Genomic DNA, 23,517 nt, shown 5'->3' with positions numbered 1-23,517 from the left:
CTGTAGCAAACAGTGGAACAGGGAGGGCCTTGGTGGCCAGGACCTCTCTAGGACAGTGTCCCCTGCCTTCTGGGAAGCTGACACAGTGAGGGCATGGGTAGGAGTTGCCTGACTCCACGGCACCTCTGCTCCGCCAGGAGCACAGGCTGGCGACACATGTCCACCTCTGCTCCCCTGCCTCCTGGCTGATGCTTTCCGCCCCCCCCCCCCCACTCTAAGTAGCAGTGAAGGCTTTCTAGCTCTGGATGAAGTCAACAGAGTGGATGGACACATGGTCCCGAGGCACGCAAGCTGTAGGCATTGCTGAAGGGAAATGGCTGCTTCCAGATCCTTGCACAGCATTGCTGGTGGGCTAGCCCATGGTGGGGCTCAGCATCCCTGTCAGACCTGTCCCCCATTGCTCTCTGCCTGCATCTCATCCCATCTCATTCATTGGTGCTCCCCACAAACTTTCCAGCTGTACCGTAGCCAGGCAAAGGGGTCTGACAGAGCCTGCCTTTCCAAGCCAGAAAACTGTTACACAGACCCGCTTTCGGGTTTGATAAGCCTGAAAGCATTATTTGGACAGCATTTGTGACAGCAGGGTTAGAATGCCCAGGGTAGGTGAAGGTGCACATGGTTCTGGGCATTGAGACAAGAAGTCCTTCCAGTGCCCAGATCCATGTTGAGGGGAAGACAGCGAAGGTCCAGCCCCTTCCCTGCCCCTCTTCATCAGCCGTGTAAACCTATCCCAAGGTCAAGTGAATGTGGCAGCCCTCCTGTTCCTAACACTGGCAAAGCCTGCTGAATCAGGACTTGAATCCTTAAGAGTGGTCTGAGTCTATCACCCTGGGCTATGCTGAGTGGTACTTGGGTCTTTGGCTTCCAGGGGTGGCCCTGGGCTAAGCTCCCAGCAGTTACAACCTAGCTTTTGTTTTCTGGAGATCTCAGAGGCCTGGACTCATCCACCAAGTGTGAGTCACCTGGACTGTGACATGGCTCAGGTCCTGTCGAGGTGGCCATCTGGGAGTGATGGAAGGTTGCTCTTTGTCTCTCCTTCTCTCTGTAAATCTGCCTTTCAACTAAAACGTAAATAAACCTTTTTTTTTTTTTTTTAAGAGAAGAACACAGAGAGGTGGCTAGCTCTAGGTCACTAGGTTAGCAGCAGAGCTGGGCCTGGGGATCCCTGGTCCAGAGCCCAGTGGGCTCTGAACTTTCCCTAGTGTCCTGTGCTCTCACTGAGAGCTAAGGGGGGTTTGTGGCTGAGAAGCAGCTCCCTGGCCAGACCACCCGGCTTCAGATTCCAGCTCTGATGTTCATTAGTGATGTGATCCCAGGTCTCTCCTTTGGCCCCATCTTCTTTAAATCAGGGGTTAACTGAATACACACATAGTCCTTGGCAAGGTGCCTGGCACGCAGGGAGCACCCAGTCCCTGGCCGCCTGCCTGCACACAGTTCCCCAGGCAGCCCTCTTCCTGTCTGCTCTTGGCATGAGGAGTCTGCGGCCGCAGCTCTGGGTTCTTCCGGGACACTCACGGACTCCCACTGCCCGTTTCGCTGTCCCCCATACTCAGCTCCCCAGCTGTCCACTAAGGCTCATGGTCATCTGTAATGTAGCTGTGTATGTCTTTCCCCCACCTGCTAGACCTCCCAATACAGAGGAACTATTAATAACACTTGTGTTTCTTTTTTCTCTTTTTTAAAAGATTTATTTATTTTTATGGTAAAGGCAGATATACAGAGAGGAGGAGAGACAGAGAGGAAGATCTTCCATCTTATGGTTCACTCCCTAAGCAGTCGCAACGGTTGGAGCTAAGCCAATCTGAAGCCAGGTGCTTCTTCTGGGTCTCCCATGCAGGTGCAGGGTCCCAAAGCTTTGTGCTATCCTCGACTGCATTCCCAGGCCATAGGCAGGGAGCTAGATTGGAAGGGGGCCGCCGTGATTTGAACTGGTGCCCATATGGGATCCCCTTTTCAAGGGGAAACCTTAATCGCCATAATATCACGCTGAGCCCAGCACTTTTGTTTCTGTCCCCGTTATCAAACCGCAGTCACACACTACCCCAACCCAGCTGGAAAGAGCTGGGAGGCTCTGACCGTAGTTTGAGTTTGCTTTCTGCCCTAAGGAAGGCAGTGGGGTGGAGGGCAGTGAGCAGCAGCAGAGGCTGGGGAGAACAAGCTTTAGATTCACCTTAGGGGTTCCCGTCTTCTGGCTGGATGCTTCACATTCCTTCCTGTGCAGTCCCAGGAGCCCCCCACTACATGAAGGATGAGTGGGCACATACAACCTGCGCTTCACAGGGCATTCAGGTCCTGCTACCCACAGCAGAATTTAGGCCTCTCCACGTGCTCAGTGTCTACCCATAAAATGGGTGACCGTGGCATGTGACAATCTTTAAAAAGTCAGTTTAGGCAGGAGAGCGTGTGGATCCTGTCATTCCACCAGTGTGGCCACCCTGTGTGAGCATTTACTGCTCTCTGCTCCCCTGGGAAAGAGTGTGCACAATGAGACGATAGCCCAGTGAGCTCTGGATGTCTGTGCCATGCTTCTCGCCTGCATCCCTGCATCTCCTGGGCTGGCCCCTTTTGGGTCCGAGAGTCAAAAACGGTCCTGTTTGGGCTGAAGGCTGTTGGCATTTCGTTCTGCTTTATCAACAGGAACACTCCTTCCTTTCTGCTCTGAGAGCTCAGGAGGAAGCTGATCTGGAGGGGTGCAGCGAACATGAAATTGGCCGCCCTTCCCTTGCCGTGGGTCGGGCTTACCCAATCCAAGCCAGCCAGGTCAAGCAGCCCATCTTACAGAAGCACACAGTGATCTCTGGGTGGAAGGAGTGAGGGATGCAGGAGCCACAGCCAGGGTTGGGTTTCCAACCCCACTGTCTGGCAGCCGGCTGGGGAACGGGCGCCTGGGGATGGGGCGACAGTGGGTGGGAAGCTTGCAGTAAGGCATGATGACACAGCCTAACCATGCCATGCTCTCTTTTCCCTTTCAGGATGATGTCCCAGGTCCTGGGTTCTACAACATCACTCACCAGTCTCCAGTGTCCAACAGCGTCTCACTGTCCAAGAAGGGGACGTGCACTTTCCCTTCCATGGTGAGAGAACCCCTTCTCAGGAGTGACTGGTCGGTGGTTCCCACCATCCACTGTGTCACCTTGGGTTGTATCCCTGGTCGCTTCTCCCCCACGGTCTATGGTTCTAATGAGGAGAGTAAGTTTGTACAGACACGTTGGATGTTGAGTCTGTTTTTGTTTTGTTTTGTCTTTGCCTTCACACATAGCCAGGGAGAAAAGGGAAGAAACATCCAAAAGCTTATGACTCAACCCGGTTGGGTCATCGAGTGGATGAAGCAAGCATCTCTTGGGGCTTGGGGGTTTACTAGGAAAGTGTGACCCTTCCACCTCTCACCCTAGTAAGACTTCCAAACTGCACAACCTCACTGGATCTCTCAGAGGATCTGAAAAAATCAATGAGAAGGCAGACTGAGGACCTGGCATGGTTGGTTCCACATCTCTGTAAGGTTTGGGGGCTTAGTCTTTATTTTACACTATAATAGCCAAACGGCCAGAGAGCGAGCCAGGGATCCTAACCTTCCCTTAGCTGCCTTGGGCAATAATATTTTTCTTTTTAATTACAATTTGGCAAAAAAGAATGGGTTCCTATAGAAAGGGGATGCAGTCCCATGATAGGTAGAAACATGAGAAAGGAAGGAACCCATACTCAAATGTGAACCAAATGCACGTGCCTTCTTGTCCCTTTAAAAGTTACAGTCACCTCTTGCAAAGATGTATTGTGATACCTGACATTGGAATTGATAGTTTTGTTAGCCTCACAAAGGGACCATTTAAGGCACCTGCCGGATGAAGCCACCGCTGGGAAGGCCAGTTTGGCAGAGCTGAATTCTCAAGGGACAAGAAGACTTCTCCTTCCCAGAGAAGCCAGGCTTTCTCCTGCCTGCCCCCACCTCGTCCTGCCCAGCGAGGTCACTGAGCATCCAGGCCTCTGCCTTATTTTTCTACCCCTGGTCCTGCTAGGAAAGAAGCTCAAAAGCGATGGGCAGACGTGCCGTCTCACAGTTCAAGACCTGCTCCTGACTCAGCCGTGGCATCTTGATGTGTCCCTATGCACGTCACTCTCTTGTGCCCTTGTTGCCTCATCGGAGCGCAGGAGACTCCCTGGAGGCTGTGGGCCAATCACAGCGAGCGACATGCTCCCTGAAACTGCAGATTCCAGACACGCGAGATGTTATGCCTGCCACCACCTGAGTCACAAACAGTGCTTCCTGCAACACCTGGCTCCTCTCGCCAAGAGCTTCTTTGCCAAACAGTGGGCACTGCCCATTCTTTCCCGATGCCAAGAAAAGGGACTAAACTGGGACACACAGTCAACGCCTCTCCCAGGCTTCCCCTGCTGTAACTTTCCAAATGACAGGGTGGGGCTGTCGGGGAAGAGAGGGGGCCAGAAGGGAGACCTGGTTCTTAGAAGCTCACCAGTCCTTTGAATAAGTTAGACCCAAACCCTAAGGAGGCAGGTGCAGAGTTGTTCAGACTTCCTTTTCTCCCCATCCTCCTGGGCATGGGGCCTTGGGATTGTGGCTCTCAACAGCTGAGCCCCTGTGTCGGTCAGCAGGGTCCTTCCACTTCCTCCCTGGCCCCTTCAAACACCCTCTGCCCTTTCTAGTGATTTTTCCACATTCAACACCATCTCCACTTTCAGATCCCAAGCTTTGGAGAGATTTCCAAGTAGCCCCCACCCTCCCAGCAGAGCAGGGTCAGAATGGCTAGGAGGGGTGTGATTATGGGGGGCTCCATGGAGGCATCCAGGTCCAAAACCTCTTGGTGGCTGTTGCAACTGCAGCCAGCCATCTGCCAAATGCTCGAAGGCACTTCACTAATGCAGGCTAACTCCTTGCCCAAAGTTCCTTACTGCACTGGCCAGGAAACAAAATGAGACAGATGTGGGGGATTGTGGAGCTTTTCTGTGTCTGCGTGGTGGCAAGGATGGTTCTGGGAAAGTTGGCATGTGCAGGGGAGAGGCTCATAAAAGCCTGCGGGTGACTGGAGGGGGGACCACAGGCTTGGGAAGTTAACCCAGGGCCACACCCAGCTGCTCTCTGTGGCTAGCGCTATGCAATACCTGGAGAAGTGTTGGGAACACGCTGCTCATTTAGCATGGGCTGTCCAAGCCCTGTCTTCTGTAGGTGGCACCCTGCCTGGGTGAGACAACATTCACTACTCAGGGGTGTCCTGAGGACTCCAAGACCACTGTGTGAAACACTTGGCTAACTAGTGGCCTGAACACAAGGGCCGCGTGTGTGGGCACTGACCCCTGATGACCTTGTGAAAATCTTATAATTCTAGAGCCTGGATGGGTTTCTGAACACGCCTGCCCCTCATTGGCACATGGACCCCATGGGCCCCGGGGTGAGCCTTCAGCCAGACACCGAGCGCTGTCCCCACCAAGCAGAGACAGAAAGCAGGGTGGCTGCTGCCCTCTGCCTCCCCAATTCCCCAGGCGGGTTTAGTTGTTGACCTCTCTCAAGCAGAGAATATCCAAGGCGATGTTCTCAAGCCTTTGACCTTAAACTAATGGGAGAGTTTTCGTCTTTATCAAACTCCAATCCTTGCTGATGCTATCTCCGAGTTTCTATGCCTTTTGTCCCTGTTCATTTGCAAACATTGATTCTGTTTGCTTTTTTAGCTGAAAATAGTTTATCATGGCTTCCTGAAAGGAATGGGATTGGGTCTGCCAAAGCAGCCAAAATACCATTGAGGTTTTCTGAACGGGTAGTCAGCTGGTTCAGGAGGGGGTGGGCAGGTGGGAGGCACAGGTGGGCAGCGAGCCCTGCACCTGTAAGGCGTCTGAAGTAGTTCAGGTCCTTTCACCATGGAGACAAGATATGCGGCTCCACTGAGCAGGCAGAGTTGAACATTCCCCTCCTGCCACTTACCTAACAGCGGATGAGTCAGGTCTAAGTGGCCTGCAACAAGGGCTGGGTGGAAACGCACCGATGGCAAAAAATTATTTTCACCAAGTTCCAAACCAAAGATGAATAATTAGTTAGTTTACAGAAGTTAAAACAAGTCTGAACTTGTATTTGTTTTTTTTCATTCGAGGGCAAATCCTCAAAGCCCGAGGCTGGCTTATCACTGTTAACCTGCTACAATCTCACCTTTTTTGAGAATGCTCTTGGGCCTGGCGCTGGGCAAAATCTGCCACCTGTGCTTCCGCGTCGCGGGCCTAGGTGACAATTCTGATTCCGCTGACTTTCTTCTCACAGAGTGCCCGCTTGGGCCCCATCACTTCCAAGTACCCCGCAGCGAATGCATATACCATCCCCTCAGAGTTCATTTCCAAGAAAGACTTCAGTACTTCCTGTTCCAGCATGTTCCAGTTGCCCAGCTTTGTGAAGGCTCTCAAATTTGAAACCCCTGCACCCAATCACTACAATGTAAGGACAGCGCATGCACTTGCACATTTGGCTAAAATGGCAGAAACAGGTGAACCGGGGGTTGAATACTTCATGTCAGTGCAGTTGGGGAGTCAGTCATCTTTGCTGGCGAGGCAGCAAGTGTTCAAGGGCATGCAACACTACTGGGCAGAGGGAGGATGTAGGGACCACTGGAAAGCAGTGGTAAGACCTGCCCTGGGCTTACTTGTTCTAGTCCCTCGTGTTCCACAACCTCTCTGGGCCAGAATTTTCTCATCTGTAACAATGGCTATGTTATTTATCATCTCATCTGCAGATAGCCTTTCCTTAGTTTAGGTTCTCACAGGGGGAAAAAAAAAAGCTCCATCTTTCTCTATCAGAAAATTCTTAGAATACTTCATTTTCAATTTTCCTTTTGTGAAAAAAAATTAATTTATTTGAAACACACAGACATCTACCATTCGCTGATTTATTTCCCAAATGCCCACAACAAACAGGGACTAAGGCAGGCCAAACTGGGAGCTTGGAACACCATCAGAATCTCCCAAACGTGGTGGGGGGCAGGGACCCTACTCCTCGAGCTGCCATCTGCTGCCACCCAGGGTGCACCCAAGGAGGAAACTGGTTCTGAAGTGCAGCCGGAACTCAGACCATGGCACTGTGCTAATGGCATGCAGGCCTCCCTGGTGGCATTTTGACCACTGCTGTGCCATCTACCCAGCTCCCTTTTGTCTTTGGAGTGTTTACAAATCACATCTACTTTTATCACTACAAAGTCTCTCCTTTCATGGTTGAACTCATCTACTCTACCCAGCTGTAAGCAGAATAAATGTCTGCTAGGCCAGCACAGTCCAATACGGTGGTTACACGAGTCACTTGAAATGTTCTCATAGCAACCTTCAAGAAGGAAAAAGGAGGGGCTGACGCAATAGCTTGAGTGGCTGATTTTCTGCCTTGAAGTGCCAGCATCCAATATGGGTATTCCACTTCCTATCCAGCTCCCTGCTTGTGGCCTGGGAAAGCAGTCAAGGACAGCCCAAAGCCTTGGGACCCTGCACCCACATGGGAGACCTGGAAGAAACTCCTGGCGCCTGTTAGTTTATTTGACCCAGTATGTCTAAAATATTGCCACTTCACCATCTAGTCCATCTAGAAGGTGTTCAGCAGCTATTTTTGAGACGTGATCTGTTCAGCCTGTTTGAGTTTAGCTACCAATATTTCCTGGGTCGGTAACCACCTGTGGCCTGAGCAGCCATCGTGGGCAGCATCACTCTGGATTGATCTCCACTGGGATAATTAGGGCCTGGGAAGGCTGATGATGATGGTGACGATGATGATGTCATGGACCCAGTGTTGTTCTAGAAGTCTTCACCATATTCGGTGCTCATGGGAGTCCCTAAAATGGGTCGTTTTATTCCCAATTGGCAGAAGAGGAAACTGGGACTCAGAGGGGTGACTTGCCCACAGCCCCCAACTCCCAGCTCAGAGTTATCCTGTGCACTGAGGTGGATACAGGGGGAGGCTGGGGAATGCGCGGAGTCGTGGGCCCTGTCGCCACTCCAGGCCAGGCTGATGATACAGCTTAGAGTCCTGTGGCAACCCGACTCATGAACAGGCAAGTAATGTAGTCACGATCTGTGGTCAGCTTTGAGGGAGACCAGCAGGACACCAGGTCAAGGGAGTTGGCAGCACCAACTTCAGCTGATGGGAGAAGGCTCTGAGGCTGTGACCGAGGGTGGAAGGGTCCTGGGGCAGCGAAGGGCGGGACCCATGAAGGCCAGGCACTAGTGTGGCAGGAGAGTGGAGCAGAAGCCAAGGAGGAAGGGTACAGACAGGAAACCTGCAGTTCATACAGGGCCCTAAAGATCCTGCGAGGCAACTCGGGCCTTACGCATCTCGGACGTGGCTCGAAATGGTTTCTCTGTGTCCTGGGAAGGTACACATTTCTTTGTCCGTGACTAAATGTGATTCTGAAGATAATACGTGCTCTCTTGAAAACATAGTCAAGCAGAGAGGAGCCTCGGAACCGGAGGGTGGGAGGAGTTCCTTGTAGTCTCAGTCCGCTGAGCAAGTGGCCAGGGGCAGCCTCCCGGGCCTCTCCGAGCTAGAACAGCTGAGTGCTCCTGCCTCCCCCATAGGCCTGCTGGACATTTTCTTCATCTCCTGGGGGCAATCTTTCAGGGACACCCACTCTCCAAAGACAGAAACAACACTCCCCTTGGCAGCTGCTTTGCTGTCCCAAGAGGACTCAAGGCTCTTTTGTCTATAGGAGGCTTCCCCCCACCCCTCCTCACCCCCCAGTTAAGCAGACAATGGCAAGGGAAAAAAATGCACTAATCCTGTTAGCCACGCCATGCTTTGAGGCCAGTGGAGGGGCCCCTGTCTTTGCCTCCACTGTCCCCATTGCCTCTGTTGGAGTCCTGTCCCCCAGTGCCATGTGACTACCTTTGCTCTGACAGCCTGGCTCTTTGCCCTGGATCCAGCAATTAGCCCGTCCCATCTGGTGCTTTGTTTGCCCTCTCTGCGTGCAGTCTGGCCGTCAGAAAAAGCTGAATTCCTTTGCTTCTGTCAACAGAAAATCAAAATAGCAACTGCATTTCCCAAGACACAGGGGTATCAATGGCCAATCAGACCATCCCGGCCCCGGCAAATAGTCTCGTTCTCATGTGGTCCATGTTCCCAGCGATGGTAGGCTCAGGTTTAACTGCACCTGTTATCTAAAGAATACAGATGGAAACCTGCAAATTGGCATTTGAAATATTTACGATCCGCTCGTCTGTCACAGCGGGCCGATCCGCAGGTTCACCGTCAGACTTCTGAACACACGGGTCACTCTCCAACATACATAAAGTGGAGAGGCCACTGAGCCTCTTTTCTCGCTTAAACCGTGTGACTCCCTCATGTGTCACAGATGCTGGGTTTAGAGAAAGATGAAACAGTAAGGAATGCACTTGAGCAGGGAGCAGGGCACAGGGAGGAGAACTGAGTGTCCTGAAAAAAAAGGGAAAATAGACAAAGAATGAAAATGACAGCATCTCACACACACTTAAAGAAAAAGTTTAAGATTTACTTTTTTGGAAAGGCAAAGTGATAAGGAGAGAGACTGAGATCTTCCATTCATTGGCTCACTCCCCAAATAGCTATTGCAATAGCCCCAGTGGGGCCAGGTCAAAGCCAGGAGCCAGGAATTCTATCCAGGTCTCCCGCGTGGATACAGAGGCCCAAGCACTTGGGTCTCCGCTCCCTTCCCAGGCACATCAGCAGGGAGCTGCATGGGAAGCAGAGTGGTGGGGGCTCGAAGGGGAGCTCTGATATGGGAATACTGGCCCCAGCCACCCACACTTTTCTTAACACATCTTCCTCTGGGTGGTATGTGCTGACCATCCACACCCCAGACAAAATTTGGCAGCCAAGAGAGCAGGGTTACCAGTCCATTTTACAGATGTGAAAACTCAGGTTCAGGGAGCTTAAGTGACTGGAACAGGGTCACAGAGCCCAGCCTGGGCAGCAGGGAACTTGGATTCCCGGCTATGTTGGGGGGGGGGGGCGGAGCAGACCTTGACAGACCCTCTGAGCCCTGGAGCTGGGGGAGCTCGTGTTGGGTCTCCTGCCAAGGAGAGGTTTGACATGGACATTTTTAGCCAGATTCGTCGCTGGTCCAGGTGGGATGACACATGGAGGGAATGAGGGAGGAAGGAAAGGCATAAGACAGACAGGTGGGCGTATTTTTTATCCCCAGGCTTCCCTCTCCTGCTGCAAACAGAAAAACAATGTCTCCGCTCGAGCCGGGTTCATGTCGAAAACCCCGAGAGGAATTTTCACTGCTCCCGAGATGGCACCTCCGCCAGGTAAGCCGCTGCCTGGAGCTGGCCTTGACCTGCGGGCTGAGGTTCCCTGGAATTGATGTTGGGGGGGCGGGATTTCCAATGGTTTGCAGTGAGTCTCTTTAGGAAAGAGTTGGGCCTTGCAGGGGTGGTGAGGACAAAGATGGGGCAGGGAATGCAGAATGTGGGAAGGCATGCTCTGGGCAGCCAGGTGGGGAGGAGGCTTGGCAGGACAGTCAGGTGCACAGCCAGGTGCCCCAAGTGCCTGTTTGGGCAGGAAGCCAATGAAGGGTCTGACACTTAAATCCCCAACCCAGATACCTTAGCTCCATGGCAGAGGCCCCACCTACTCTCTGCCTGGAGTCCCCAGATCTCAGGGAGGTGAACTGATTGGCCCATCTCATTTGTTCTGTGACCTGTAAATGGCACACCCAGGCTCAGAGGTGGCTAGGCTGTTGGAAAACCCAAGAGCCTCCACCACTCTGTCACCCCAGTGCTCCCCAGGCCTTCTGGAAGCTCCAGGAGACAGGAGGGAAGCTAGCCTGACTATGCTCGCCTGGGGGCAGGTGGTGGCCTCTCCTGCACGCTCAGACCCCACGTTCCTGTAGTAGGTCCTAATTGGGTCCCCAAGACGAGCCCCGCCCTGTCTCAGGAGCCTGGAGCAGGGAGGGCTTCTCCTGAGGTCACACCTCTTGCAGGGGAGTGTAGATAAAACTGCAGCGCATGTCAGATTTCTGCAAATCCAGATTAGCTGAGAAGATCAGTGTGAAGCTGAGTAACAAACCCAGTGCTAATTAGGGAGGCTCAGCACCCCTGAAAGCTCCCCAGCCTTGTCTCACCCTCCCTGAACCCCACCTTGTTTGTTTCTACAGAAGAACAAAGCTGGCACCCTGGGGTTTGGCCAGAGGTTGGGGGCATCCCTATAGCCAGCCTTGTGCACCTGCTGTCTACTGGGAAGACTGGGAGTACATGAAGGAGGAGGGAGCAGGTGGGTCCCTGCATCCGTGCAGCCCACCCTACTGAATGAATGTACTGGATGCCCACACAGCATGCACTCAGTATGACTGAGTGTGTAGAGTGTAAACTGCCTCTGTTTTACTACCACTTCACCAGCAAAAAGGCTGCCTGGGTAGAGAGCAGAAAGCCAGGCCAGGGTCCCACACCTAGATTGCAATCCAGTCCCATCCGCTCTATCCTGCTTCCTCCAAACACTGCCCATGTCCCCAGCTCTCCTGTTACGCGACCCTCTCTGCTGGTGAGAGATGAATGCCTTTTACTGTTTCTGCTTTTCATTGTTTTACACACTTGGGCATTGAAATCTTGCTTTGACCACTTATTTTGTTAGAAAAAGCAAATTCTGTGTGAGAGAGAAATTTGAAGACACTTCAGAAAATTCATGGGAAATACGTATTATGGGAAATTATGCATGGATTTCAAAACAATTGCACCAAAGCAAACCTATCTTAATTCCATTGTCCCACTCATCTATTTGAAATAATTATTTGTATGGTAAATACTGGCATCGACTCATTCTAAGATCTAAGCATACACTGAGTTTCTCTCTCTCTCTTTAAGATTTTAAATTTTTTATTGGAAAAGCAGATTTACAGAGAGAAGGAGAGATAAAGATCTTCCATTTACTAGTTCATTCCCCCAAATGGCCACAATGGCCAGAGCTGAGCTGATCTGAAACCAGGAGCCAAGAGCTTCTTCCAGGTCTCCCAAGCGGGTGCAGGTCCCAAGGCTTTGGGCTATCCTTGACTGCTTTCTCAGGCCACAAGCAAGGAGCTGGATGGGAAGTGGAGTAGCTAGGACATGAACCAGTGCCCATATAGATGCTGTGCTTAGAGCTGAAGGATTAGCCAACTTAGCTATTGTGCTAACCCCCTTAAAATAATTTCTGCATGCCATCATATTTGTTGTTGTCAGGACAACCAATCACTTTGTAACTTTGCCCCTGCACTTGGACCCTTAAACAAGTTACACTTTCTCATACTGTAGCTGCTAAGTTTTGTACACCATCATGCTCAGAATGTGTCCACGCTGTTGACAAATTTGCTTAATTTATTTTTTTAATAAATATTTTACAGACTTATTTAATTATATGAAAATCAGAATTAGAGAGAGGAGAAAGGAAAGAGAGGTATCTTTTTAAAAAATATTTTTAAGAATTTTATTTTTATTGGAAAGGCAGATATACCAAAAGGAGAAACAGAGAGGAAGATCTTTCATCTGATGGTTCACTCCCCAAGCATGAGCAATGGCTGGAGCTGAGCCAATCCAAAGCCAGGAGCCAAGAGCTTCTTCCAGGTCTCCCACGCAGGTGTAGGGTCCCAAGGCTTTGGGCCATCCTCAACTGCTTTCCTAGGCTACCAGTAGGGAGCTGGATGGGAAGCAGGGCAGCCGGGATTAGAACCTGCACCAATATGGGATCCTGGCACATACAAGGTGAGGATCTTAGCTGCTACATATCATGCCAGGCCTGAGAGAAATATCTTATATGTGCTGGTGCCGGAGTCCAGCTCCAGCCGAGTTCGGAGCTCGGGAAGGGTGCGTGGAGTCGGCGATAAAGAAAGACACAGACACAGGCATTTGGTGCATTCTCACAACAACTCAGAAAGAAACTGTCCTTTTTATTTACTTAAAAACCCTTCTCAAGCTTCTGCACAAGCAACTATTCTATTTTTTTTCTTTTCAAAATTAAGGGGGCATGTACAGACATTTGGTCATTCCGTCTGCACTTCAAGGCTAAGCAGGTGCTCCTAAAGATAATTTTGCAAAATACTGTATTCATATTCTTCAAAGCAAGCTATTGTTTATTCTTCAACAGTAGCCATGGAGCAACAGCCAGGACTCCAAGGCCAAGGCACATGCGATTATCTGCTAATCAGTAGTACTTTCCCACCACATTTTTACTTCTACAATTTACCCATCATTTAATGGGAAAATAGGTTATAAGGGAAAAAACCTAAAATCTAAAATAGAAACTTCAAATGTTAAATCTCCCTACAACTATAGACCCCTACAACCCCATAAACAATAAGACAATAATCAAAAGCATTTTTCTTTAATAAAAGCATCCTTAATTCCTCTAGCTAAAAATTATAAAAGCAGCTAAAACAATTACATTTTCTATGTTCCAAAAAAATTGCAAAGACAGGCTAGCCTTTGAGATAACAATAACTATATTTATTGCCATAGCAGTTTCAGCTCTCACTCCCATCACTTGTATTAATATTTAGGATGTTTTCAAGCCCCTTCCCAGAAGGTGTGCTATATGTCTGGGCCCGATTTCAGGGCAATAGGTAGGTACACAATAAGGTGTCCAGAAATGGCATGGGTTTAATTGTGCTCCTGTGTGTAAATTGTCAAAGGCCCACTCACCAAGATATTATCAGTGACACTAACTCTCAAGCTCACGTTGGTGATAAAAGCCATCCTACAGGGGCAAACAATGCCTCAATAGATTACAGAATTCTTAGTGGGGTGCTTGAGTGTCCATGCAGCCAGGGGGTAAAACAGCGTCAGGGTGGTCAGAGAGACTTGCGCCGGGCCCTGCCACACAGCTGGAAACTCCCCCGGGCCCTGCCGCACAGAGGAGCTGTTCTCATCACACCCTCGTGTCATCCACACCCACTGCACGGACCCCAGCATCTCCCCCTTTTTATTATTAAGTTGAAGGATGCACAGTGCTCTGTGAGTGGCTTAAATCATGGAGCTCAAATGTTAGAAGATGACTGGGCCAAGAAACAACACAGAAAGGAGAACAATTAGCGTGATTCCCAAATTAATAAAGAAAGAAGAAAAGTTCTTCTTAGAAATAAAAGATGAAAGAGATTGTAAAAATTGATTAGCAACACCTCCCGTGGAAATGGCCTGAAGGTGAGAGTGAGAGGTAGTAGAATTTTGGGCATATAATTCCTGGATGCTAAAAATATTAGATGTACTATTCCATACACTATGGAGATGAGCTTTAACATCAATCTAGGAGTCATTTGAGTAAGTGTAAGGCAGCGGAGTAACACAGATCTATTTATAATTACTATTACAAGTGGCACCTAATCTAATTTTTAAATATAGAATTTCATCGTAAATATAAATTTCTGCCTCTTCTAATAATTAGCCTTAGTCTCTAAATTTTTATCAATACCTTCCTAGGTAAACAAAGCAAGACTAACATTATGAGAAAGGGTATTAACATGATGGGCTGTATGAACTTGCTCTGTCAGGGCAGTCACTGAAGCTGCAAAAGATTCAATAAGGGTAATAAAGGAAGTGAGACTTAAAAATAAGGAAATCACAAAACATTTAGGATCTGATAAAGCTGTAGAAACTGATTCCAAAGCATAAAGAGCAGCATCATCATACCACAACTCAGCCAAATTTACAGGTAACAATATATATGAGGGTCTTTTTAAGATGACAAAAATATCAAGCATCAGGAAAAAATTAAGACAATTAGTAACAATACATTTAATACAAATTGCAATATACACAGAGTCATTTTGGGAAAAGGAGAGGGAATCTCAGGGTCCCTGTGTAAGGGAAAGATAAGTTACTTATCAGAAGTCCTTTTGGAAAGTAGCTTGAGTCCTGTGCAGGAATGTCTTCAGTGGTAGAGGGTAGATCAGTAGATGTATTTGTGACGTGTCCTCATGGCAGGTGTTGATCCTCTGCACAGACTTGGCTCTTAAAACATCTCCAGGTGGAAGTGTCTGTTTGGCCTCAGCAAGGGTAGCACTGAGGCTAGCAAAACTCTCTTCTGTTGTTTGTAGTAACATAAGTTTACCATGGTCTTTCAGATGGTTCACATATATAGATGGAGGAGAATACAAGGTGGATTATGATAAAGATTTTGTCAAGATGACTAGGGAATATTTCAGTCACATACATCTGTTCTTTCAAATAATATTTCTGTAACAAAAAACTCCAAAAATCAATTAAAAGTATAGCATTTCCTAATCAGTAAAAACAGACAGTATGATAACAGTTAAAATAAAAATTTCTATAATAACTCTAATTGGAAAAAAATGGCATAAAACTAAGATCTATTATGTGTCTGTTTCTCATTTGAACTCAAGGAACATTGAAACCAAGCAGTAAAACACACACACACCTCTTTTTTTTTCTTAAAATACACTTTAGATGACTGTAAAAGTAAAATTTCAAATAATCGTAACAAAAGACATACATCAACACAGACATAGGTGGCCACCACACTCACTCAATTTTAAAAGCTAATGGTCCATAATGATGTCTTGTATGGACCCTGACTCAAGAGATTGTGTTGCACCCAGCCTCTTGAGTCCCAGACGAGTACTCAAAACAAGCAAATTTGAATGATGAGGTACCTGTATATAGGCAGAGGTCAGTGTAAATCCTGCGAGCCAGGAAGCCAGGACTGGCAGCTGGGGCCGTGTAAATCATCACGGTGGCCTCCCCAGACTACTGAGTCAGGCTCTAGAACCCAGGATGGCTACTACCCTCTGACTGAGGCCTCCAAAATGTTACAACGTGCACGAAAGATCATATTAGATGAATTTAAGATTTATTAAGGAATCTTTATAAACCAAGCTTGGTGATAGCAGTACCTATTAAAATTTAGTAAATGAAAAGTAAACAATGATAATTCAATCCAAATAGAGACCCTGTAAGAAAAAAATTGGTCATACTGAAGACCCTGATTCAATTATAGTAGCAATATAAATTAGCTAAAGAGATACACAGTTAACAGCCTGGACATATTTATAGAACTATAAACATTTATATTTTTCTGGCTTTTTGGCCTGCACTACATTAGTGTCAAGCATTATTGTCTTAGACTTTTGGAAATACAGAAATTTGAATTAAAATTCTGTAAAAATTTTTTTTTCTGTAGTAGTATTTTGATATAGCTAGTTTTGCTCTACTTGGCATCTGACAGTATGTTTAATCCAAAAGCCCATTCAGTTATTGTATCTACGAAATGAAATTTCTGAATTATTTAGATACCTATCAAGGATGCCAGGACTTATAATATTTAATTGAAATAGAATATCTTTATATAACACAATATAGATTAGATTTAATTATTGGCATTAAGTGATTACTTAAATACCTGTAAAATAAATACATAACTTTTATCAAACTTAAGCAATGTGAACATACTGTAAGGCAGAAAACACAAATATCACCTTGATACCTCGATATAGAATCTTATCATATTCTGAGACACTTCAGTAAATTCAGGTCTGGAGTTCGTTGGCGCTAACTAGAAAAATTTAATCATTAGGTAGATAAAGACATTTAAGAGAAGATGTTATAATAACATGTGATTTTTAAAACTTTGTTGCTATGATAGACAGATTTTAATTCCATGTATCAAGGATGAATATTTTAGAAAATACTGCAAACAGTGTATAAAGGATATGATTAATTATATTCCATATAAATAATAAAGGATTATTTCACAGCTTCCAATTCATATCTTTCACAGCTTCCATAACTTTCCCATCCTTCTTCAGCAAACTTTATCCTGTAAATATTTTGTCCTCTTCAGCACTACAGTCTAACATAGCCATTCTCCTATAGGAAGGAATATTTTACAAGCATGCCTTTTTTCTTTTATTCAAGAACTTTCCTCTATACCCTTTTTCATCAAGAACACATTGGTATACTTGCATTTATTCTTTATCTAAATATAAAGACTAGCAGATAAAAGTACATGGGTGTGTTTCATACCTGGAAAAAATTTAACAGTGATGATGTTATCTTTATACCAGTTCATATTTGGGGTAAATGTTACTCTTTTAAAGCAGTGCCTCAAATAATACCTTAAGAGTTATGTTCATAAAGTTCAAATATTCAACATAAAAATTTAATAGAGTTAAAAAAAGATGTTAATTTTGTACAAATATTGTTTATGAAGTACAAGAGGTTAAGTATTTTTCTGTGGGCCCAGTTTAGTTTCATCTCCTATACCCACAAGGATAAATAGTGCTATTTGTCTTATCTCATCCTTAGATATTAAATAAGTAAGCTGTTTAGAGCTATAAGAAATAATTATTTTATTTACATCTTTATCAAAAGGCTTCTTATGTCTATGATATCTCTTGATAATTAAGGTGGAGACCAAAGCACAATAAGGAGTAATAGCTTTTTTATTCATGGAAGGAGGATGTAGCCACTCTGTAGGCCCTTGGTGCCATAAGCATCCAATTGAGGTATGAACAGTAGGTAGTATAATTAATTGCCAAGGAAGATACCAACCTTTAATTAGCATTTCCTCTATCAGTATCAGGTTTTAAGTCTGTTACTCTTCTATAGGCACAGCTTGGATTGGATATTGGTGCTTTGTAAACCTCTGATTGTTCAGAGCCCAGAACCTGCCCCGCCTGGAGTTTCCTGACCACAGGGTGCTGGCCATCACAATCAATTTTAGATTTATATTTACATTTACATGCTTTTGCCCAGTGTAAACTTCTATGACATTTAGGACACATATTAAGGCAGTGATCCTTAGCGGTATTACTGCCATATTTTTTAGCTAAAAGAGGTGCTTGGCATTGCTTCTGAAGGTATTTGAGTTTATCACAATTAAAACATTTAGCATTCATTTGCTTTTGGACAGCAGGGGTTTTAAGTCCTGCTAGGTGGGCAGGATGTTTCAAAGTCTTGATGTTGCGGCAGGCCTTTAGATAACCCATAGCTTGTTTACCAAAATTTTGGGTATTTTCTTTCTTACAGTCTTTCCACATATGTCCCAATTTGCCACAATTATAACATTTACGTCTATTTTGCTTTAACTCTGTGCTTAAAGTAGCAGCCATCAATTTAGTTTTGTACACTTTAGCGCCGATATTCATACATGTCTTCATAGTTTTGTGGACCTGGGACTGTGCCTGCCTCCCATTTCCCTGAATCTGACCCTGTACAGGCTGATTACTCAATTTAGATCGACTTCGAGGCAATAGAACTGTTCCATTCTTGTGGAATTTAGACCTACAAGCTTTTTGCCAATGAAATCCCTTCTCACACCGTGGACAGACAGTGCGAGGAATATTTAAATCAGGTTTAGGAGTGTCCACATAAGTTTTTTCCTGTTTGAAATTTTGGGATGAGTTTCTGGCAGGACAGCTGTGGCTGAAATGCCCTACTCCACCACAAGAATAGCAATCCTTTCTTTTTTTATTTTTTTGATTGCCTCTTATGTTCTTTAAAATCTGAGTAGCAGTTTGACCTTGAAGAGCTGCAGCAATAGTTAACCCTTGCATATAAGATGGAGTTACTTCAGTACAAGCTCTAACATAGTCTGACAAATCTCCTGTCCTTCTCACTGGCTGAATTAAGGTCTGGCAAGTTGGAGTAGCATTCTCAAAAGCTAGCTGTTTAACTATGAGATCTGTAGCTGTATTGTTAATTACTGTCCGACTCACTGCTTCTGTGAGTCGAGCTACAAAATCTTCAAAAGGCTCCTCAGGCTTCTGCTTAACATTTACAAAACCCGAGGACTTCTGATCTGCAGATGGCAGGCGTTTCCATGCTCCTAGTGCCAGGGAGGAGATAAGCTGTAATGTCTCCTTAGGCAGAGTAAGTTGTTCTGAAACACCAAGATGAGTACCCTGTCCTAAAAGCATGTCTAAGGTAAGAGACTTGCCAGCCTCACAGATCCATGAGACTTTACTTCTGCTTTAGCTAGTTGCTCATATTCCATCTTCCACAGAAGGAAGTTTCCTCCTGTGAGGCAAGCCTTAGCAACCTGAAACCAATCATATGGAGTCATCCACTTAGCTGCTAGTCCCTCCACCAATGTCATAGTGTATGGGGAGTTTGGCCCGTAGTCAGAGACAGCATGCTTTAGTTCCTTAATAAGCTTATAAGACAACGGCTCCCATTCAGGTTCATCCCATTCATAAACAACAGGAAAACAGAAAAAATCACCTTCCTTATGTGCCTGCTGCATTGCATAGCATAGGCTGAGGAAGGCATGTCAGCCCCCTGTGGCTCTGATACCACCTCTTTATATCATTCCCTACCTGATCCCATGTCTGTAAATCTAAAGTTCCTTCCTCTGGGAACCAAGGACTAATTGTCCGTATAAACTGCAAAAATGCTGAAAGCTCTTTTTTACTAACCTTAATGCCTTTCTCTTGTAAAATATGCTTAATAATATCAGCGTACAAGCTTCTGTCGCTGGATGCACTCTGTCCCATTTTTACTCTATAGCAACAGAGGGTACAAAACTTCTCAAGAAATGTTCTGACTATTCACCCCTCCTAACCTGACCTTCTGTCAGGGGGCCTGCAGCACCCTGGGTGAAGTCCTATCCACGCCGCAGAGAACAAGAGAAAAGACTTACCTTCCTCGAGCCCCACGTTGGGCGCCACTTGCCGGAGTCCAGCTCCAGCCGAGTTCGGAGCTCGGGAAGGGTGCGTGGAGTCGGCGATAAAGAAAGACACAGACACAGACATTTGGTGCATTCTCACAACAGCTCAGAAAGAAACTGTCCTTTTTATTTACTCAAAACCCTTCTCAAGCTTCTGCACAAGCAACTATTCTATTTTTTTTCTTTTCAAAATTAAGGGGGCATGTACAGACATTTGGTCATTCCGTCTGCACTTCAAGGCTAAGCAGGTGCTCCTAAAGATAATTTTGCAAAATACTGTATTCATATTCTTCAAAGCAAGCTATTGTTTATTCTTCAACAGTAGCCATGGAGCAACAGCCAGGACTCCAAGGCCAAGGCACATGCGATTATCTGCTAATCAGTAGTACTTTCCCACCACATTTTTACTTCTACAATTTACCCATCATTTAATGGGAAAATAGGTTATAAGGGAAAAAACCTAAAATCTAAAATAGAAACTTCAAATGTTAAATCTCCCTACAACTATAGACCCCTACAACCCCATAAACAATAAGACAATAATCAAAAGCATTTTTCTTTAATAAAAGCATCCTTAATTCCTCTAGCTAAAAATTATAAAAGCAGCTAAAACAATTACATTTTCTATGTTCCAAAAAAATTGCAAAGACAGGCTAGCCTTTGAGATAACAATAACTATATTTATTGCCATAGCAGTTTCAGCTCTCACTCCCATCACTTGTATTAATATTTAGGATGTTTTCAAGCCCCTTCCCAGAAGGTGTGCTATATGTCTGGGCCCGATTTCAGGGCAATAGGTAGGTACACAATAAGGTGTCCAGAAATGGCATGGGTTTAATTGTGCTCCTGTGTGTAAATTGTCAAAGGCCCACTCACCAAGATATTATCAGTGACACTAACTCTCAAGCTCACGTTGGTGATAAAAGCCATCCTACAGGGGCAAACAATGCCTCAATAGATTACAGAATTCTTAGTGGGGTGCTTGAGTGTCCATGCAGCCAGGGGGTAAAACCGCGTCAGGGTGGTCAGAGAGAAATGCGCCGGGCCCTGCCAAACAGCTGGAAGCTCCCCCGGGCCCTGCCAAACAGGGGAGCTTGGTTCACTCCCCAAATGGTCACGAGAGCTGGAGCTGTGTGAGTACAAAGCCAGGAGCTTTTTCTAAATCTCCCACATGGTGGAGGGGTCCAAGTCCTTGGGTCATCCTCTGCTGCTTTCCCAGGCTCATTAATAGGGGAGCTGGGTTGAATGTGAAGCAATTGGGACTCAAAACTGTCACTCTACACAGTGGGTGTCTCAAGCAGTGGAAGCTGGCTCAAGTCCTTGGGCCCCTCCATGCACATGGGAACCCTGCAAGAAGCTCCTGACTGCTAGATTCAGACCTATCCAGCTCTGGATGTTGTATCCATTTGGGAGTGAACCAGTGGATAGAGGATCTCTGTCTCTTTCTCTGTAACTCTGCCTTTCAAATAAATAATTTTTTAAAAATATATTATTAAGTTTCTATTTGTTTATGAAGAGCTTCTTAACCTGATTATTTATTTATTTATTTATTTGTTTGTTTGTTTGTTTGTTTATATTGGAAAGGCAGATATATAGAGAGGAAGAGTGACAGAGAGAAGATCTTCCATCTGATGGTTCACTCCATAAGTGCCTGCAATGGCCAGTGTTGAGCCAACCCGAAGCCAGGAGCCTGGAGCTTCTTCTGGGTCTCCCATGCAGGTGCAGGGTCCCAAAGCTTTGTGCTATCCTTGACTGCATTCCCAGGCCATAGGCAGGAAGCTGACTGGGAAGTGGGGTTGCCAAGATTAGAACTGGCGGGATCCCAGCACATACAAGGCAAGGACTTTAGCTACTACAGTATCATGCTGGGCCCTCCTTGACCTGTTTTTAAATTTTTGTGCTGCTCAGGACATTACAATGTCAATGAATCTCTTGTGAAACAGTCGCCGAAGATACTGATGTCTTGCTTTAAGTCAAAAACCAACCGTGGACTGAAACTAGTATCAACAGGCCCGGGACCCGGATATTATAACCCCAACGATCACTCCAAGGCTCCCAAGAAGGCTCTCTTCCCGTGAGTCCCAAGATGCTTTCTTGTGTGGGGTAGTCCTTGGGGAGGACCCCACAGTGGGCAGTCAGGGAAGGGGCGTCAATGCTTGGCCGGGCCCTTGTGGACACAAATGTCAGTTAGTGTGTTGAATGCATTGCATCTGTTAGGCCACTGTGGTGTGCCAGGAACTCAAAACCTGTAGGAATTATTATTATTATTATTTTATTTGAAAGAGTAATAGACAGATCATTCATCCACTAGTCACTCCCCACTCCAAGCCTGGCCCAGGCCCAAGCCTCCTGTGTGTCTCCCACATGGGTACAGGGGCCTGAGCACTCAGACCAGCCTCTGCCGCTTTCCCAGGCACATTTGCAGGGAGCTGAATCTGAAGTGGAGCAGCCACAACTTAAACTGGCTCCTCTATGGGATGTTAGCACTGCAGATGATAGGTTCGCAGACAGCCTGAGGAATTATTCTTCTGACTTAAGGGGAAGGGAGAGAGCCTTGGCAGGCTGGAGAGGTTTGCCTGAGTCCACAGTCCACCAGAGTGTGCACCATGCTGCTTTTACAGCATACACTGCCCGCAGGGCCATCAGGGCCTGCGGAAGTACTGAAGCTCTCTCGAGTTTGGGTGCTGGAGGGTCAAGGCCAGGCTGTGGAGTTGCAAGGAGGACAGGCTTCCGGTTTAGCTAACCCAAGGCGGGTCTCCCAGCTCTGTGCCCTGCACGGGTTTCTATGCAGCTGAGCTGTGGAGACCACCCTATTAGGTGGAGATAAGATTCTTTCCTCTTAGGCGTTCTGGGAAAATTTCTGGAAAATAGCGTTTTTTTTTTTTCTTATTTTTAGAAGTATGATCATTCCACATGCTATAGTAATTGGGTGGGGAACCTTTGGCCCACGGGCGCTTTGAGACCCCTGAAACCATTAAGTCTGGTTCTGCCAAGGCAGTCGCAGAAGGCACTATAGGTTCAGTAACTGTACAGCAGACCCGATTGGAAGCTGATGCTTTTCTTTTGTCTGTGCCTGGAGTTGCCAGGCCCCCGTTCCCAGGTGGGGTTACAGCAAGCTCCATGATGTTCAGGCTGCAGGAACGACCCCAGCAAATGTGAACTCTCCCTCATCAGTCCCCCTGTAGAAAATTCCAGATTGGAGAGAAGCTGGATGACAGCAGTGCAGTGTTCAGGAGGCTGCCTCCACACTCCCCTCCAAGCAGGATGGGACCCTCCCACCTCATCCTCCCCAAGCCTGGGAGTGGGTCCCTTGCCCCCAGGTAGGGCGAGTGCAGGGCGGGAGGGGGTGGGAGCCCCGCCTTAGTAGTCCTGTTTGTCACAGGGGTGTTCCTGGGCTGTGTGGTTGCTTTGCTGACTCAGAAGCCAGGAGGGCAGCTCAGCTGGCAGCAAGCTTTCAGAAGCTCAGGGAACAAGGGAGGTGTTGGCTGAGGTTATGCCCCTTGGGTCTTTGGTGTCCGTCGTCATGGTGACTTGAAGCAGGGATGGGGAAAGGGGTGAGTCAGGGCAAGGGTTGGAGATCAAAACAGTTCCTCCTAGGTGCTGTTTCCCAGCTCACACCAGCAGTGGGGCGGAGCATCCCAGAGACAGGCTCTCTAACCCTTGATCTACTTCCTGGAGGTTTGAAGCCTGCGGTCTGGAGGTGGAGTGGGGAAGGAGGGGGTTTGCAGAATCAGCTGGAGTCCACCCCAGTGGCCCTGCTCCAATTTGGTAATTGTGGGGGACCCACCTAAGCCTCCTGAGATTCTCAATTAGCTATGGGATGTCTCTTCCCACATGACTGAAGCCTGTCACCCATGATCCGATCCTGCTGCTATGCCTGCACGCTGCATTCCTCCCCAGGGGTTGTCGTTGGAAAGAAA

General features: G+C 47.0%; 1 protein-coding gene across 1 annotated transcript in view; it reads left to right on the top strand.

Moving 5' to 3' along the window:
- The window catches only part of STPG1 (sperm tail PG-rich repeat containing 1), a 43,824-nt gene that overhangs the window by 14,444 nt on the left and 5,863 nt on the right, over positions 1 to 23,517 (top strand). The window contains exons 3-6 of the mRNA XM_040979559.1: positions 2,973 to 3,074; positions 6,260 to 6,430; positions 10,149 to 10,257; positions 21,506 to 21,671. Coding sequence (XP_040835493.1) covers positions 2,973 to 3,074; positions 6,260 to 6,430; positions 10,149 to 10,257; positions 21,506 to 21,671 — 548 coding nt within the window. The remainder of the gene's footprint in view (positions 1 to 2,972; positions 3,075 to 6,259; positions 6,431 to 10,148; positions 10,258 to 21,505; positions 21,672 to 23,517) is intronic.

The sequence above is a fragment of the Ochotona curzoniae genome, unplaced genomic scaffold (genome assembly GCF_017591425.1).
Source record: "Ochotona curzoniae isolate NIBS_2020 unplaced genomic scaffold, NIBS_Ocur_1.0 contig_3255, whole genome shotgun sequence".
Classification (NCBI taxonomy): domain Eukaryota; kingdom Metazoa; phylum Chordata; class Mammalia; order Lagomorpha; family Ochotonidae; genus Ochotona; species Ochotona curzoniae.
The sequence above is the reverse complement of the archived record's forward strand: the minus strand, read 5'-3'. Positions and strand labels throughout refer to the sequence as shown.